This window comes from Oncorhynchus keta, chromosome 33 (genome assembly GCF_023373465.1).
Source record: "Oncorhynchus keta strain PuntledgeMale-10-30-2019 chromosome 33, Oket_V2, whole genome shotgun sequence".
Classification (NCBI taxonomy): Eukaryota; Metazoa; Chordata; class Actinopteri; order Salmoniformes; family Salmonidae; genus Oncorhynchus; species Oncorhynchus keta.
In genome coordinates, this window is record NC_068453.1 from 18121106 (window position 1) to 18138722 (window position 17617).

Consider the following 17617-nt stretch of genomic DNA (forward strand, 5'->3'; position numbering starts at 1 on the left):
TGTAGGTGTGATTGAGATGTCCACCGCTCCAGTTGTCCTAGAGACTTCAAACTTCGTATGTAGGCGTCTTTCCTCATGCTGAACAAATTTGTCTCAAGCTCCCATAATTGTCCATAAGGATAGATTGTCAGACATGCATTTAGGTTATGTACCCAGTAGGTCCCTCAGGTCCTCTGGTACTGGCCTTTTAACTATCCCAAAGCCTAGGACCAAGAGGCAAGGAGAGGCAGCCTTTAGGTATTATGCCCCCAGAACCGGAGGGAGGCCGAAACTGTGGACATATCTAAAAGAGATCTTAAAACACACCTTTTTAGATTAGCTTTTCTTTAAAGTGTTTTTTAGTCATTTTTATTGTTATTATTTCGTTTTTTTATCCTCTTATGTTTGTTGTGTAGTAAATATTTGTATTTGTTTTTTCCTGTGAAGGACATTTGGTTGCATTCCATGTCTGAAATGTGCTGTATGAATAAAGTTTGATTTGATTTCACACTGTAGGTGTGATCAAGGCATAGATTAAGTGAGACTGCTTATAACAGCACCACCTATAGGCCAATCAGTGCCATTCTGTTTGGCCAAGTTACTCATGGCATCTTGTTTCTGTGTGTCAAATTAGATGTATTTTTCTTACTAATGTATGCTTGACTTATTTGATCATGCTTCACTGTGAACCCCTAATTATTCTATAACCACAGCATGGGCACACACACATAGTCTATACCTTTAACATTATGTTAGACATATATTCTAAAATAAGCACTTAGAGGTTGTGTGATTCAAATGTCATTTTTGTAAACATATATAACGGTTTTAGACACACAAAATAAAGGAGTTTAGTGATATAATATGTAGACATCGAGTGTAGATGCATGAAGACACATTGACATTTAACATTATATATACGTACACTGTGGAGCTCCAAGGACTCGGGGTTATTGCATCCAGATTCCGTGTTCAGCTAGTCAACTAGCAGTGGTGGGAAAAGTACACAATTGTCATACTTGAGTAAAAGTAAACATATCGTAATAAAAGATTACTCAAGTAAAAGTGAAAGTCACCCAGTAAAATACTACTTCAGTAAAGTCTAAAAGTATTTGATTTTAAATATACTTAAGTATAAAAAGAAAATGGAATTAAGTATCAAAAGTAAAAGTATGAATTAAAAGTATAAATTTATAATTCCTTATATTATGCATACCAGACGGCAAAATGTTCTCCTTTTTTAAAATTGATGGATAACATGGGGCAAACTCCAACACTCAGACATACAGTAATTTAAAAACAAAGAATTTGTGTTTAGTGAGTCTGCCAGATCAGAAGCAGTAGGGATGACCAGGGATTTTCTCTTGATAAGTGTGTCAATTGTACCATTTTCCTGTCAAAATGTAATGACTACTTTTGGGTGTAAGGGAAAATATGTGGAGTAAAAAGTACATTATTTTCTTTAGGAATGTAGTGAAGTAAAAGTTGTCAAAAATATAAATAGTAATGTAAAGCACAGATACCCGAAAAAAGGACTTAAGTAGTACTTTAAAGTATTTTTACTTATGTACTTTACACCACTGTTAACTAGTATAACTTGTGATTGACTCTACAATGTGAAAAACATTACATGGATGATGGAATACAACTGAAAGAGATGGTTGTCTGAAATGTTTACGTGAAATTAGCAAATGTTAGATCAGCTTTAATAGGATATGATGAAACAGAATGTGACATAAGCGGTTATAAATGGGAATTTAGATAATTTTACAGCATATGACATACATTTTACCCACACAGTATATAAAAATGTTCACTTCTGCATTTGCAAATATCTGTATCAGCAAAAAATACACTTTTTAAGAGTAATACTTTGTAGTTACTGTGTTTGTTTTTATTCTGTTTGAGGTATTGATATTGAGGTTCAAACCAGAGTTTCTGACACTGTTGACACAACTAAAGCTAAAGTCAAAGTCTGTTTCATTCAGAACTTTTTGTACTTTTGATAAGAGATTCTGGTACAAGCCATGCACTGAAACCACGTTCTCGACACTCCTAAATTCGTCATACACTCATGTATTACACATATGGTCTCATATCTTTCCCTCCAATTGATTCTGTCTATTAAAAATAGTAAATTAATTGACTTGGGATGGAGAGTTGGAGACCACTTATTTTATACCTCAGTACATTGCCCTCTACATGTTAGTTCATAGTAAAAGTTGCCAGTTCTGTGTTGCCCTATTTAATGGTCACTACAGAAATAATGTATTTTTAATAGGCAGGTTTGAATGGGCAGGGCAGGTTCGCTCTCAGTCTGTTCTTTCTGATAAGGTGTGTTTGTTTACCTTCTCACTCTACTGCTTGACTCTGTAACAGTCCCATATTCCTGGTATCCATTCACCTCACTCCATCGCTGCAAGACAATGAAGGATACACACACCCTGCTCAATCTGCTTCTGCTGTTTGTGTACCTTGCAGGTAATAGGATATGGAAAAAACAACATTATTTTTGACATAATATTTTGTCAAAATCTATTTTTAAGGATGCCGAACGCGGTTCGACATCAGTCAGTAAGTCTGTATGTTCTGGAAACATTCTGCTAAGCTCTATAACCATGCATATGTTCAGTGTCTGCTAAGGTTAAACTTTTGTTTGGACAATAGGCTAACATATTTGGGTCTAAGCATAATGATAGTTTTCGTGTTACATATACATTATAACGTCTTGATGACTGTGAGGCTGTTTTTATGAACTTCCAGGATCAGCTGTGACCACTGATGGAGGGAAGGACAGTCCCAGTAGGTAACACACAGACACATGACAAACTAGTCAACGTATTATAGTATGGCAACATCATTGGAGTGTTGGGTCCTCTGGATTGTACCTGTGGTTGGGCAGTAGTGCTAACAGCTAGCAGATAACTACTGTACAGAAATTAGGGGTCAATTGGAAATGCCATGACTTTTAATTTTATTATTATTGTAGCAATTTATCCCTATTACATGTATATTTACACCCTGTGTGCCAAAAATCCGGTAGGCCAACATTGCCTGATTGTGCACTGTAATTTTCAGATGGTCCCTTGGAACTAACTATTTTGGGACCTGACTTTGTGACTGTGGGCGTGCCATGCAGTTTTGACTGTTCCGCCCAGTGCTCTCCTTCCTGTAGCTACAGAATGAGTATCGACGGGCAGATTGGGCAGGGGAACGAAGTGTTCTTCACAGCTCGCCAATGGGAGGAGTCCCTAAACCTCACATGCACTGCAAGGAATGATGACTCTGGGAGGTCCTCTACAGTAACAAAGATGCTGCAGGTTTTAGGTGCGTGGGTGGTTTGTTGTTTTTATGACACTTCACTTGAAATTAGAGGTGATGGTCTTTATGATATTAGGAATGGAGGGATAATTCAATGTGTTTTAATTTACTGACGTAAATTTACTTACTGGATTAGTGTTAGATTGAATGATTTTGCTTATGTTTTTCACATTGGTCATAGGATCTAGACTATTATCTAAATGTGTGTGTTCCTCCTTGTAGCTGGACCAAGCAATGTATTGATCACAAGCCCTGACTTGATGACACCAGGGGCCCCACAAAGCTTCAAGTGTAACGCCGACTGTCGTCCCTCCTGCAACTACACTTGGGGGATAAAGGGCCGATGGCTCGGGGGGCAGGGGAACGAGATTACCGTAACTCCCGAAGAGTTGGCCACCTCTGTTACCCTGAACTGCAAGGCTATCAACAGTGTGTCTGGGCTCTATGCCATGGCCACCAGGACAATACCTGTAACATGTAGGTTATTGGGAGATGTAGAGCTTCCTCTAACAATTGTAGATTATTTATTGTCATTAGTGTAATGCAATTGTTCATATTTTATTTATTTTTATTTTACCTTTATTTAACCAGGCAAGTCAGTTAAGAACAAATTCTTATTTTCAATGACGGCCTGGGAACAGTGGGTTAACTGCCTGTTCAGGGGCAGAACGACAGATTTGTACCTTGTCAGCTCGGGGGTTTGAACCTTCCGGTTACTGGTCCAACGCTCTAACCACTAGGCTACCCTGCCGCCCCTGCCGGATTAGGAAATCATAGGCCCCGGGGCTTTGTTTTGTTATAGGCCCCCTGATTGGATATTTTTTGGGGCCTCTCAGACCCCATTCAGGCTTGGGCCCAGGGCCTTTTCAATAGCTTGATCTATCAATTAACACACTTCCCTTATCCAGTATACATTCTACATTTGATGATTAAAGAGTGATTTTGGGGTTTTGGTTGAAGTGATACTTGAACCAGCTTCTTCCTTTACTTTTTGTCTCCTATCAGCTGGTCCATCAGAGGTCCACGTCATCGGCCCAGACTCTGTTGCAGTTGGCTTCAAGTCCAAGTTTCGGTGCACTGCCAAATGCACTCCCGCTTGTGACTACTGGTGGATCGTTGATGGTCACACTGTTTATGGCAGTGAGATGGAGATGACGGTCGAGCGACATGTAAAGTCAGAGAAGATTAAGTGCTACGCTCAGAATACGGTCTCAATGAATTTTGACTTGGCAACCAAGACCGTACGGGTGGGAGGTACAGCAGAAATCTCATGCTTATTACATTTGAATAACTACAGTCATAAAAAAAATATGTCAGACAAATCAAATCCAAATCTAATGTATTTATAAATCCCTTTTTACATCAAGCAGATACCACAAAGTGCTTATACAGAAACCCAACCTAAAACTCCAAACAGCAAGCAATGCAGATGTAGAAGCATGGTGGCTAGGAAAAACTCCCTAGAAAGGCAGGAACCCTACTGTAGGAAGAAGCCTAGGGAGGAACCAGGCTCTGAGGGGTGGCAAGTCCTCTTTTAGCTTTGCCAGGTGGAGATTATAAGTGTACATGGCCATTAAGGCCAGATTATTCTTCAAGATGTTCCAACATTCATAGATGACCAGCAGGTTCAAATAATAATCCCAGTGGTCGTAGAGGGTGTAGCAGGTCAGCACCTCAGGAGTAAATATCAGTTGGCTTTTTGGTGTTCCTTTTGTAATGTTTTTGTTGTTGTTGTGTGTTACAGATGATGGAAAATCCATGGCCACACAGGCTAAACAGACTATAGACCTACTTCTGTTTGCCTTTACACTCTCACTCTACACTGTAATATCACCGTAATCCAGGAGAGGGCCATTTTGTACAAGGAAGTAAACTGTTCTCCACACGCACATCTGAATCATTTGAAAACATGTCAGCATTATTACAAACAGTGCCTTCCATATCAGGATGTTAAGCATATTTGCTGATGATAAGTGGAGTGGAAAGGCTTGGCTGAATCTTTCAATATTAAAGCACTACGTGTGTGCAAGCATCATCACGTGTATACCCTATTTGGAATAAATATTTAATAAAGACAAATTTACATTAATTTAGTAGCATGTCTTTTTTGCAATGTGTAACTTTTTTCCAGACTTGAGATGGAGTTGAAACCTGCAAGCATGCCATCTTCATGGAAGGCACAGACTTTGAAGTGATGTATTTTAAATGGCGTGCTGATGTTGGACAGGCTCAAGACAAGTCAGGTCCAGCTTAACACGCCAATTAAAATACATTACTTCAAAGTCTGTGCCTTTGGGGGGAAAAAATATGCAATATAGATTTTGTTTGCTCAAATAATTTACACTCCCAATATTTGTCTAGAAACTGCATAACTGCAATAAAATACATGACAAACTGTTTTTGAAATGTTTTGTGTTTTCTCAAATAAGTTCGGAAACAATTATCTCAATCAATTGCCATCATACTGAATTAAATATTTGAAATGTGAAATAGTTTGGTATTGTCATTTGAAGTGCTATTTTCACATATTGTCTGACTGATGATTAGCATTAACTTCACAACAGATGAGGGGCCCACCCTGCATCGACATGTACATTTAGATCTGGAATGTAATAAACATGCATAAATATGAAACACACTTGATCACAGTGTGCGATTAGTCCGCTTTTGATAATCACTGATTATATATCAGGAGTTTATTTTATGGTACATAAGAACAATCAATGTTCCAGAGAGGCAATGGTATCACCTACACACACACCCTCTCTATCTTTTCAAGCTTTTCCATGCATAACCCTTTTGTCATTTTGAATTATAGTTCAATTGGTTAAGTTAATTAATGCATTTTAAATGGAAAAATAATAAGTGTCCTTTACTAATATAAATATTATACCAACAACCACTGTATCTACATCAGAGCTATTCTACATAATAGGATAAACAGATTAAAACATATTTGCACACTTTCTTTCGTCTGTAACCGTCACCTGTCTGAATGGACGAGAAGCAAACAAAGTGAATGCTCCCTCGCTCAGAGTCATGTCACTTGACAGTATCAAAAGGCTCCGTCGCAGTAGATCAACGCCTACGAACACAAGGAACTAGCACGCACGCCCTAACCAGAACACAATTGCCGTGGAGCTGATTACCCACATAAAGGTCCAAAGACTAGCGGCGCTTTGCCGGCACTGTTGGATAATGTCTTGTTTTTGAATTGGTTCCTGATAAGATTGTCAGACAGTTTTTTTCCGGAGGTATAAGGGGAGAACAGCTCTTGAGTGGACATTTCAGCCACTTTGTCGCCCGGATCACGGCAGCAGAACCATGGTACTCCTCTGCACATTTCGTCTGCCTCTGCTGCTCACCTGCCTGGCAGGTAAAATACCACATTCAACTGAATATGTTAGTGTTGAGGTCAAATCTACTTCAAGTCAGGAATTACATTTTCCCATGCAAATTTGTAATGGGAAAAAAAATCTGCATTTTTCTGAATTGTCAAAGTAGAGAATAAGAAATAGTTTTGTCATGAAAATCCAAATGTTTTAAACAGAGAAGTGCCTGCATGTCATGTGTATCTAGGGCCTAGGCCATACGCATGTGTTATTAATGCTTTATAAGATAGTTCATGTATAGTGAACCATTGTGATGGCATGGGATTCTTTATCTTTCCGTGTTTCTGTAGGAACACTTGCCAGTGAGAGAGAGCAGGGCAGGACATCGGAGGAAACCACACCATGTAAGATACATTAGGTTTCTGGCATCATTTCTAAGTATATCAAATAAATGTATGCCAAAAGGCTATATGCATTAATCATCCATTGTTTATCCTTACACTAACATTATAACATTATGGTGAACAATAAAACATGTCAATCCACTTCGTCCTAATTTTTTACCATTATGTTTATGACTCAGGGGCTTTTTTTCTGTTCTGTCAGATGGGCCGTCCTTTGTGGAGATCAGTGGGGTGAACACAGTGACGGTGGAGGTTCCCTATGGCTTCCAGTGTTCAGCCAATTGCTTCCCAACTTGCACCTTCACCTGGACCAGAGGAGGGCTCACCACCCAGGGCCCACAGCTCAACCTCCAGCTGAAGGAGCAGGTTCCACCACAGGTCCTGATCTGTATGGCTACAAATCCCACCACTGGAAAGTCGGTGACAGTCAGCAAAACAGTCAACGTGACGTGTAGGCTACTTTTTATCAATCTAAACCAATATTTAGAAATCATACTATGCCAACAGATGTTATGCTTTTGTGTCTCTGTACTGCATATCCAAAGGTTGTGGAGCTCTGTTCTACACTCTCCAACCTAATTCAACCGACAATTATTATACGACAATTATTTATTTTCTAGCTGGACCGTCCAATATAAAGATCACAGGTCCTGATATACTGTCCAGTGGAGTGACGTCCAACTTTTCCTGCTCTGCTGATTGCTACCCGTCCTGCTCCTACACCTGGACAATTAGTTCTGAAGCACAAAGCACAGTGACCACCAAATATGGTCAAACCATCTCTGTCACACCTAACCCCTGGGAGATTGCAGAGGAATTGATCTGTGAGGCTCAGGACACTGTCTCACTCCTCTACATCTCAACCTATGTCACACCTTACGTGGCCCGTGAGTGGAATTTTTGTCCTTTTCTTTCAACTTTGGAGTGGTCTATTGAAGTCACATTGGATAATTATTACTATATTATGTTAATCATATATTCCGTGTACACTGCATTTTTAGAAACTTCTAAGAGTTTATAATCAATTAAACACATAATCAAGTGTTTACTTCCACCTCTTCCCAGGTGGCCCGGGGACCATTTTGATCACGGGTGCCAGCTCAGTGACAGTAGGAGACACTTACAACTTTGTGTGCTTTGTTGACTGCACGCCCTCCTGTAACTTTACCTGGACATTCAATGGAAAGATCTTCAATGGTGACGAGATCCAGTTGCCAATCTTCCATAAGGGCGATAAGCCCATGGTTGGCAGTAAACTGGTGGTTACTGTTGATGATTACAGGCACAATGAGTCACTGAGTTGTGAGGCCAAGAATGTTGCCTCAGGGGTCATTGCTGTTAGCACCAAGATCCTGAGCGTCACTGGTAAGTCAGAATTTTTATGACAAAAGATTTGTCACAAGTCAATATTTAGAATCGGATGTTTGGAGGTGACAGTCCACCATTTTGTAAAAGCCAACTCAAAGTATTTATCTTGGTATCTCTCTGAAAATAAAATGTTACTCGTTCTTTCTGTCCTCTTCACCTCTTTTCCACTCCCGTCTTCCAGATCCTATCTCTGTACAGCCGGTGTCCCAGGACAAGCCCTTGGCACACCAGCCCTTCTCACTGCAGTGTGTGGGCTCTCAGAATCCAGCCTCCATTTTGTGGTTAAAAAATGGCCTCCCTGTAGCTGTGTCTGGCAGGGTCAGTCTCTCCCCCAACAATATCACTATGTCTTTTAGTCCTCTGCGCCAGTCGGATGGTGGGCTGTACCAATGCATTGTTTCTCAGGGGGGAGCACCCATCAAAGGGGTTGGGTACCAACTGAATGTAAATTGTGAGTATGCAGAGATAAATTCTATTTATACAGCCATTTTTGCTCACCATACACCAGTATTTCAAGAAAGATCATAAAAGAGATGCAGTTATTTACAGGGGCAATTAGGGGTTAAGTGCCTTGCTCAAAGGCACATCAACAGAACCCTTAGGCTACTTGCCACCCCTATGTGTGTGTGTGTCTGTCTGTCTGTCTGTCTATATTTATATATATATATGTTTACAAGCTAATCATAAAGATATTTCATGACATTTTCCAGATGGACCACTTCAAGCTGTTATCATCCAATCTGGCAAAGGCTCAGTAGGTAAAGTCCTGTATCTCCTGCCTGGATCAAAGACAGCCCTTCAGTGTTCGGCCCTGTGCTACCCCACCTGTACCTACACCTGGATATACAAGGGGAGGCTGGCAGAGATGAACGCCTCCTTGTCCCTCACACCTGAGACAACCATGGACGGAGGACCCCTCAGCTGTGTGGCTTACAACTCAGTGACCAATGACAACAGCACTGCCAATACCTCAGTTGTGTTACTTGGTGAGCAGCAGTTAGATTGTATTTGTCAAAACATATTTCTATGCAGACCTTGAAACTGAGTGGTCTTGTCACTGTCATATGAAGCATAAAAAGAGGTAGTTCAGAACGAACAAGCCATTCTAGGTCTAATGTTGACCTTTCTTTCAGATGGACCATCTAATGTGACCATCTCAGGACCAGGTGCCCTAGAGGTAGGGGTCAAGGCCAGCTTCAAGTGTATTGCCCAGTGCTCTCCCTCTTGCAGCTACACCTGGAGTGTGTATGGTCGGACCATGCACGGTAGTGTGGTTGATATAACCGTCAACCGTTACGTGGCCACGGAGTCTTTCAGCTGCGAGGCACACAACACGATCACCGGGAAGACAGCAACAGCCAATGAGACACTCAGTGTCACAGGTATGGTCAAACTACTATGATCCATCAATTTAATTGTTGGTCTTATAACACTTCCTACTACTCCATTCAACTGGTGACGGCATCTTCGGTAATAATTATCATGCAACCGCAAATTTTAGTATGAGCTTGAAATGTATTATGCACATTTGAAAATTAGCTACACCAAACTTAGTGAATACAACACAGCTTGGGTGAAACACACATCTCAATAAAGTTGACCGCTTGGAACTTTTGAAAATGAAGCTTCTCTCGATCGTTCCGTCGTGCTCGTAAAATGATCACCAACTTCACCGAGTTCATGAAAAACTGCTTTTGGGTAAACTGTTAGAGTAAAAAGTTGAATCCCCTGTGCTAAAATATAGGTAGTAAGACAACTGACACTTTGCTTATAGTTCAGTTATTCTCCATAATTGTCAGTTACACGCTAATACAATTATTGTGCAAGCCCTACATGTGTAGTAGACATGCCACAAAGTTCAGTCAGCTATTAACATTTCTCCCCTTATTCCCAAAGATTCTCACTGGTGTGGATGTTGAGAACAGTCAAGACAAGAATTCCATTCAATGGCGGTGGGGCAACAATGCAATCTAAGTGTCTTTATTATATTGTACTGCTGTCTGGAAAATGTGTGCTTTGTTAATGCAGTTTGACAGACTTCCTGTAATTTGTTTATTTTCCACATATTATGTATACTTTGCCAATTTCTTAGTCCATGTGTAGATGACACCAAAAACCTATATTTTACAGTTAACATGAGAAAATGCAATTTGCTGAAAAGTATCTTCTCCATATCTGCACTTTTAGTGAACATCAATAAAGGTTGTCAATTTATTAGGTATTCACTCATTCACTGCAATTAATGTCTTGGAGATGTACAGTCCTGGAAAGGAGAATTGAAAATAACACAAATGTTTTGTCTTTATTCATATTTCAGTTCTCATTGCTTTCTAAGAGTAACAGATGCATATTTGAACTATTCCCCATATGGTTCTGTTGGGCCGCAGTCAGATAGAACATTCTTGTTTTGGCCATGCAGAGTAACTACTGTTCTCATAAGGATGAAACTTATACATGTTGAGCCATAGGGAAAAAAATACAAAATAAAACAGTATTACATCAAATGTTACAGACCTTCCAACATGGCAGCCGAAATTAAGTGATACATTGTTGCGTACATACAGCAATGTTTGGATTAGTAACATGGACGAACGAGAGCATTGAAAAACTCCTTCAAGCGATTGCTTGCTGAAGTAAAAAACAATTTTGCTCTCCGTGGCGATGTCCATATTTAGGGTTCTGCACTCACGTCACACTCCATACTTCTTTTGCAGGGCTCCTACTGAAGCGTCCTCAAGTCCAGCTTGACGAAGAAAGTTAAACAATTCTTGTAGAACTAAAAAAATGTTTTTAAAGTTTGCCGTTATCATGTCATAATAATTTTGCATTGGGGTTAAATAATGTATCACAAACTGGGCCAGGTCAACAACCAAATCGGTACCTTTCTTCTCAGGGTTGGACATGAACATGACAGCCATATCGAACCGCCTCACACCGGCCAGATTCCTGAGGATCTCCAGTATGACAGGTGGCTCTTCCTTCCTTCATTTGATAAGGACAATGTGACAGTCACATTTCCTGTAAGAGCCATAACATTCATAATGGCATGGTATTTGTACAGTACTTACTTGATGTAGAAGCTTTGTAACGTCCTTAGAATCTGATTGAGCATGTCTGGTTCAAGAGAGCTCTGGAAGATCTTTGCATAAGCCTGAGGCTGGATTTGCTAAAACAACACAAACATCAGTCCTTGGTGGCATCTACATGTTTTTCTCAGCAGAAAAGACAAATCTCATTGTATGGTGATTTGTTAGTGTACAAATAGAACCCCAAACAAGAGATGAGGTCTCTGCTGAAGAATAGATGATCACAACAAGACAGGCATCCAAGATAAGATATAGCCTATTTGTAGGTCACATCATTAGCAACCATTTTGTATAGGCTATAACTAAAATGTTAAATTTAAAAAAGGACATTAATAACCCATATTGTTTATTTATTTTCCCCTTTGAACTTGAACTATTTGCACATATGACATTTGAAAAGTCTATTCATTTGGATGTGTAATATTGTGTTTTTCATCATATTTGAATTCCACCCACCTTCAAATACTTGTAGATGACTTCAGGGCCATTTCCAATCTTCCTTAGGTCTGCCTCTAGCTGGAAGCTGTTGGTGGGGGCAGGAGGTACGAGCTCAGTTGATGGTGTAGCAGGCGGTTCTGTTGGTTCACTGACAGTTGCCTCCCTGTGCTGCTGTGTCTGTGCTCTCACAGCATACCCTACAGGCCCTCTGAAATAAGAAAACAGCCTCATCAGTGGTGTTATTGTCAAAAGTCTAACTATTGACAAATGTTCTATTCAAAACGAACTAAAAACATGCATTAACAGAATCCTCAAGCAGTTCGGCAATGAAACAATATCTCTTACTTGACAGGGGAATGTGAGGGGAGGTTTGATGTTTCTTCAATCTTCGGGGATCTTAGCACTGGGGGAGGTAGAGGGGGGTGAGGCCTGACCCTCTCTCACAGTGTCTGCAATGGAGGTGGTCTTCTGGTGCCTAACACGGGGGACTGTGGTTGAAGTCAACACAGCCGAGGACTCCTCCTGGACCAGGATCTTTCCACAAACCTCTTCAATGTCCACTCTACTCAATGGCTTCTGGGATAAGGAAATCCAATAGGAACATTGTCGTGTGTCAATCTTTCAAGCCAAGTTTAGAAACAGCCTAACAGTGTCAAACTTTCCTGTTTTATCTGAGTGACTCACGGTTGACTGCAGGTCAGGTGGTTTGTTAATTGGCTGTACTGTTCTCCGATGTGCATGCTCTTCTGTTGCCAGCAGACCACTGGTGTCCATGTCCTAAGAGCAGAGAGAGGCTATGTCAATGATTTGTCAACAAAGACAACAGGTGTAAGAACATTAACACAAAAACCATAGTGAGCATGGAACCACATACGTACAATTGCAATCTTCTTCATCTCACAAAATGCCTGCTTGTTTCCTGGTTCTAGCTTCAGGACCTCCTCAAAATCTATAATAAAAATAATAAAACATGACATAATAAACAGTTCCATGACTACTGCTACCATTCACACAAAGACTTCAACCTGCTCAAGGTAGTTTACATAGAAACATGCCTAACCTATACTAAATGGTTGCCTACTAATAAGATAGGCTGTGTCTACTGTACCTTCTTTAGCTTGTTTGAGCAGTCCCAGAGCAGCCCTGGCTGTCCCTCTGCGGGCAAAGGCCTTTGAATAGGTGCCATCCAGGGCTATTGCTTTACTACAGTCCTCCTCAGCCTCTTTATATCTAAGGAGAGAATTAAGCTTAATCAATGCACAGCTTTGACAGAATTTACACTTAACCAATACTCTCTTATCCTGCCTTCCCTGCTGCTTACCTCTGCAGCTTTAAGTAAGCCATGGCCCGGTTGGCAGGCAGGAGGACGTTGGTGCTGTCCGCTTCCATGCCCTGCAGCCTCATACTTCCCCTCTTTGAAGTATGCATTCCCCTGAAAGAGTCAAGGTTTAGTGTCGTGGTAACGATTTAGAAAGTAATGCACTTAAAAACAGGCAAATAGCATGCTGTAGTACACCTGTGGTATGTCTTCAGCACTGCAGTGTCTCAGAGTCACTGGGTAACTGGTACCCAATATGTAGCGGGCCTACTCTAAAAGAAAAAGATAAGTGTAGCTGGTTGCTCTACCCTGTCTTTCTGCACCACCGCCTCCTGTCTCCTCTGCTGTTCCTCCATGAGCTGCTGTTGCTTGACGTCCACCACAGGTGGCATCACCACTGCAGCCTCTGGGCTTTCTGCCTTTCCACCCAGTTTAGCAATGACCTACCGATAGAGGAGAGGTTAGAGTGGATCAGGGAGAGGGATACAGAGGTACAGTAATAGATCCAACACCAGATAATGTCTCACCTCTTTGCATTGCATTACTTCCTTCTGTGTCTCCAGGTTTCCAGGATCCAGCTTAAGAACCATTACATAATCTAGTTATGTAGAGGAAGGAAGCAGAAATAGTTTAAGTGACCTATTCTAAGATAATAGAGCATATAAAAACTATAAATCTCTGCTGGCATTCTACCCATTTGAAAACATGTTTTGTTGTGTTACTATTACTCCTCACCTTCTAGGGCAGATTCATAATGTTGCAGGGCGAATCGAGATGCTCCTCTTCGTGCAAATGCTTTGAAGTAGTTACTGTCCAAAGCGATGGACAAGTTGCAGTCAGACTCGGCAACAGCAAACCTGACAGACAGAAATATGAATTCTCACATTAATGTTGTCATTTAAAATGTTATATATATATATATATGCAGGCAGCTCGGTTTGTAGGCAGAACGGGGTTATAAGGGTCTGCGCCCATGCCTCTGGTGTAACACTCAATGGCATCCTCATACTTCCCTTCTTTGAACAGCTGATTGCCCTGAAAAATAATTGCCAAACTCAGTACAGCAAATATAAGATTTTGCAATCTATACATACAATAAAGTAGTAACATTTACTGACTACCGACTGACTATTATTGACTACTACCATCAATGACTGGTGATAGTTGCTAGAGGCCCCGATGGCAGTATACTGTATGGGTAATTGTCTAGGATTTCAGAGGCAATTTTCTAGTCCTACAGACATCTAAATCACAGCATACTGCAAACAAATGCCCAGTTTGCAAGTCTGTTCCTTGAATTGACCTTCAATGGTGGTCATTGTGTCATCATAAAAATAAGTCATATTTTAAAATGACAACATTTACATGAGAAATCATATTTCTGTATGTGTCAGGTTTGCTGTGGCTGAGTCTGACTACAATACTATGAGTGTGAAGTCGTACTTTCTCCTTCTCAGCAAGCACCTTGTCTTGGTCAGTTGCAGGAACCCCAGAATCCTCAGACTCAAGAGTCATTGGACTCAGCAGCACTGTCCTCTTTATCCATGGACTCCAATACCTTGTCCTACCAGAAGACAAAAAAAACACCCCAAGAAATGTTTAGTGTAACAGCAAGCAGTACGTTTAGCATGGTGTACTGCTGCCATTCAGTTTAAAACCATATACTTAGTTTAAACTCACTATTGAAATCAAAGGAGAAACAGGCAAGATCCACCTAATCCATTACCACATCAAATTTGTCCCATAACTGATAGTCATAAGACTTTATCCTGGGTGCTTGTTTTGGTTCAGTCTTTGCATTGTTGTCTGATGCCTTCTTTTTCTCCCTCTTCTTTTTGTAGTCCTTGTTTCACACTGGTGGGAGGCTTTTCTAAGGCAGGAATACATAGGTCAGGATCTTTCTAACATAGCACAATCTCAACGGCAAATATAAAACATACACATTTTGTGTTACATACTTGAGACTCGCTAAAGCTCCCAGTTCTTATTTGCCCATCCTTCCTCTTTATGTCAGTTTCCCAGCTGTCAAGATCTTTCATGAAGTTATGCAGGTCCTCTGCATTTTGTCGCATTCGCAGTTGGAGTTCAATGGCTTTGTTTTCAGACATGCCTACCTGTCAAATACATTGAATATACTAGGTTGACAAAACAGGAGATAGGATCACTTTCATTTAATATGTTAGTAAGCGAGCTACATCAAGTCAACGGGGACAGAAACAATAAAACACTATCTTTATTGACCTTACTCAAACTGTGGAGCTAGTAACATCACGCTACTGTTGAGTAACTACTATAACACCAAGGAGCTAGCTACAGTTGAGACATTAGATAGTCACGGCTGTCTCGCAAAAGCAGCCATTTATAGCTGGTAGCTAGTTGCCTAAGCGAACGCAACGCTTTTAACGAGTTTCGACCTGGATATAAGAGCTGATTACATTATAATATTTGAGTACCTGTTCCTTGCGTCCCAAATTGATTGTAATTTATCACTTTAAGTTTAAACGAGGCTTACTAGCATTTAACGTTCGCTACAAACTATCACCATACTGTCGTTTTGTGTTTGTGTTCGGCGCCATGACAGCATGTCCTCTTCTTCGATGGGGTTTAACTGCGGTTGGCAACCAATACATTTTGCATTACTGCCACCTACTAGACTGGAATACTCCCCTATACTTTGCTTATTAAAAAATTAACAAACACTCACAAAAAAGTAAAACCACGCTACTCCAGTATTTAAATTTATTTAGTTCTTCCTCAGGCCAACAACCTGAAAGGATTGGACACCACTTAACACACCCCGTAACTCGCCTGATGTCAAGTCTCGCACACCCAAATACCTCAGCAACTGCCACCACAACCTACATCTTCTGCGACTTTACGTTCCATCCCTGCAGTACAGTTGATAACCATTGCTATAAATGCTAAAGATCTAAATCGTACTGAAAAATGTGTAACTTGTTGGCCTATCCTACTACTATCTATTACTATCTACTACTCACACCACTTCTCTCAGGATCTGTCCCCCTTGACCCATCTTCCTCTACTTTCTTTACTGCCTCAGCATATGACAACTTTTCCACAGGTCACTTCTGAGACACAGCCCCATGGGCACCCCTACAATTAACACATACCACTACTTTCCCCAATGCTACACATTCCTTTGACTCATCTGTAACATAATGCATTTGGCACAAAAGCCAGTACAGGATAACGTATATACCCTAACATCACTGTCGGGCAGACTCAAAATCAGACCTCAAAAGAACCGACAATGACGCTTCTATTTTTTTTTTTATATATATATATATATTATTTTGCATTTTCCAATTACGAACATTCAAAACAAAAGTGAAAAGATATTAGACAACGATAGGACAAAGTGACAGTGACAGACGAACGTAACAAAAATAAATTATAGTTATATAAACAAACATACAATAATAAAAAATAATTAAAAAAATTAAATATATTTAAAAAATAAAGAAATAACGAGACATTGGATCACCTGCCGTAGGCTACATAATAAACATTACGTGTGAAACATTATGTGAGGATTATATATAGATTCAATCAATGAGATGTGGGGGGAGATTCTCCATATAGTCAATAAACATTTGCCAAATTCTGTAAAATGTCTTTAACTTATTCCTCAAGCAGTAAGTGATTTTCTCCAAAGGGATACAACTATTAACTTCCGAAAGCCACATTGCAACTGGCAGGGAGGAATCCAATTTCCATTTCAAGGCAATACATTTCTTGGCAATCGCTAGCAATATTTCTATTAGCTCTATAGTATGGCTTTGCCTAAGATTGGTGTTAGTAAAGTTACCCAGTAGACAGACCTCCGGGTCTAAAGGGAATGCAACCCCGTGAATTGAGGATATGGCATCGCATACCCCCTGCCAGAAACTGTGTAGTTTTGAACACTGCCAAGTGGAATGGAGGAATGTTCCTTCATCTGAGCCACATCTAAAACATAGGGAGGAGATATCTGGGTTGAACCTGTGCAGTCTAGGTGGGGTGATATAGAGCTGATGGAGGAAATTAAACTGGATCAGTCTGTATCTGGAGTTCAATGTGGATGTAACCCCATCCCTGCATAGATCACTCCATAGATCCTCATCAAGATCAATACCCAGATCTCTCTCCCATCTAAGTCGGGGTTTATCTAGCCCAGGCAGTGTTAGTCCTGACATAAGAGCATTGTAAACACGGGAAATGGTCTTGAACAGTGGTTGGTCTACGTGGCAGAGTTGTTCAATAGGTGACATCTTAGGTAGGTTCCATTGTCCCTTGGGAGTCACTCACGAAACCCTGTCTGTCGCACCAAACGACGAGCATCATAAACATTGGGAATCTTCCCCTTCATGT

At 40.5% G+C, this 17617-nt stretch overlaps 2 protein-coding genes and 1 pseudogene across 3 annotated transcripts; 2 read left to right on the plus strand and 1 right to left on the minus strand.

Annotated features, from left to right (window-relative positions):
• Positions 1 to 2167: 2167 nt before the first annotated feature.
• LOC118366311 (uncharacterized) lies at positions 2168 to 5389 on the plus strand. Of its 2 annotated transcripts, XM_035748884.1 has the most exons (6): positions 2168 to 2460; positions 2743 to 2781; positions 3058 to 3306; positions 3523 to 3777; positions 4306 to 4554; positions 5045 to 5389. In XM_035748884.1, exons 1-6 carry the CDS (start codon positions 2406 to 2408, stop codon positions 5137 to 5139), a joined length of 942 nt encoding a protein of 313 aa, XP_035604777.1. In that variant the 5' UTR covers positions 2168 to 2405; the 3' UTR covers positions 5140 to 5389. The 2 variants fall into 2 exon arrangements, with proteins under 2 accessions (XP_035604777.1, XP_052348277.1); XM_052492317.1 differs by lacking the exon at positions 2168 to 2460 and having other exon boundaries at positions 2746 to 2785.
• Positions 5390 to 6456: 1067 nt separating this feature from the next.
• Positions 6457 to 10618, plus strand: LOC118366312 (hemicentin-1-like). The gene is made up of 9 exons (XM_035748885.2): positions 6457 to 6676; positions 6983 to 7036; positions 7239 to 7487; positions 7657 to 7923; positions 8102 to 8401; positions 8586 to 8855; positions 9115 to 9390; positions 9538 to 9786; positions 10301 to 10618. The coding sequence occupies exons 1-9, from the start codon at positions 6625 to 6627 to the stop codon at positions 10321 to 10323; spliced, it is 1740 nt and encodes a 579-aa protein (XP_035604778.1). The 5' UTR covers positions 6457 to 6624; the 3' UTR covers positions 10324 to 10618.
• Positions 10619 to 10680: 62 nt separating this feature from the next.
• LOC118366313 (RNA polymerase II-associated protein 3-like) lies at positions 10681 to 16085 on the minus strand (annotated as a pseudogene).
• Positions 16086 to 17617: the final 1532 nt, after the last annotated feature.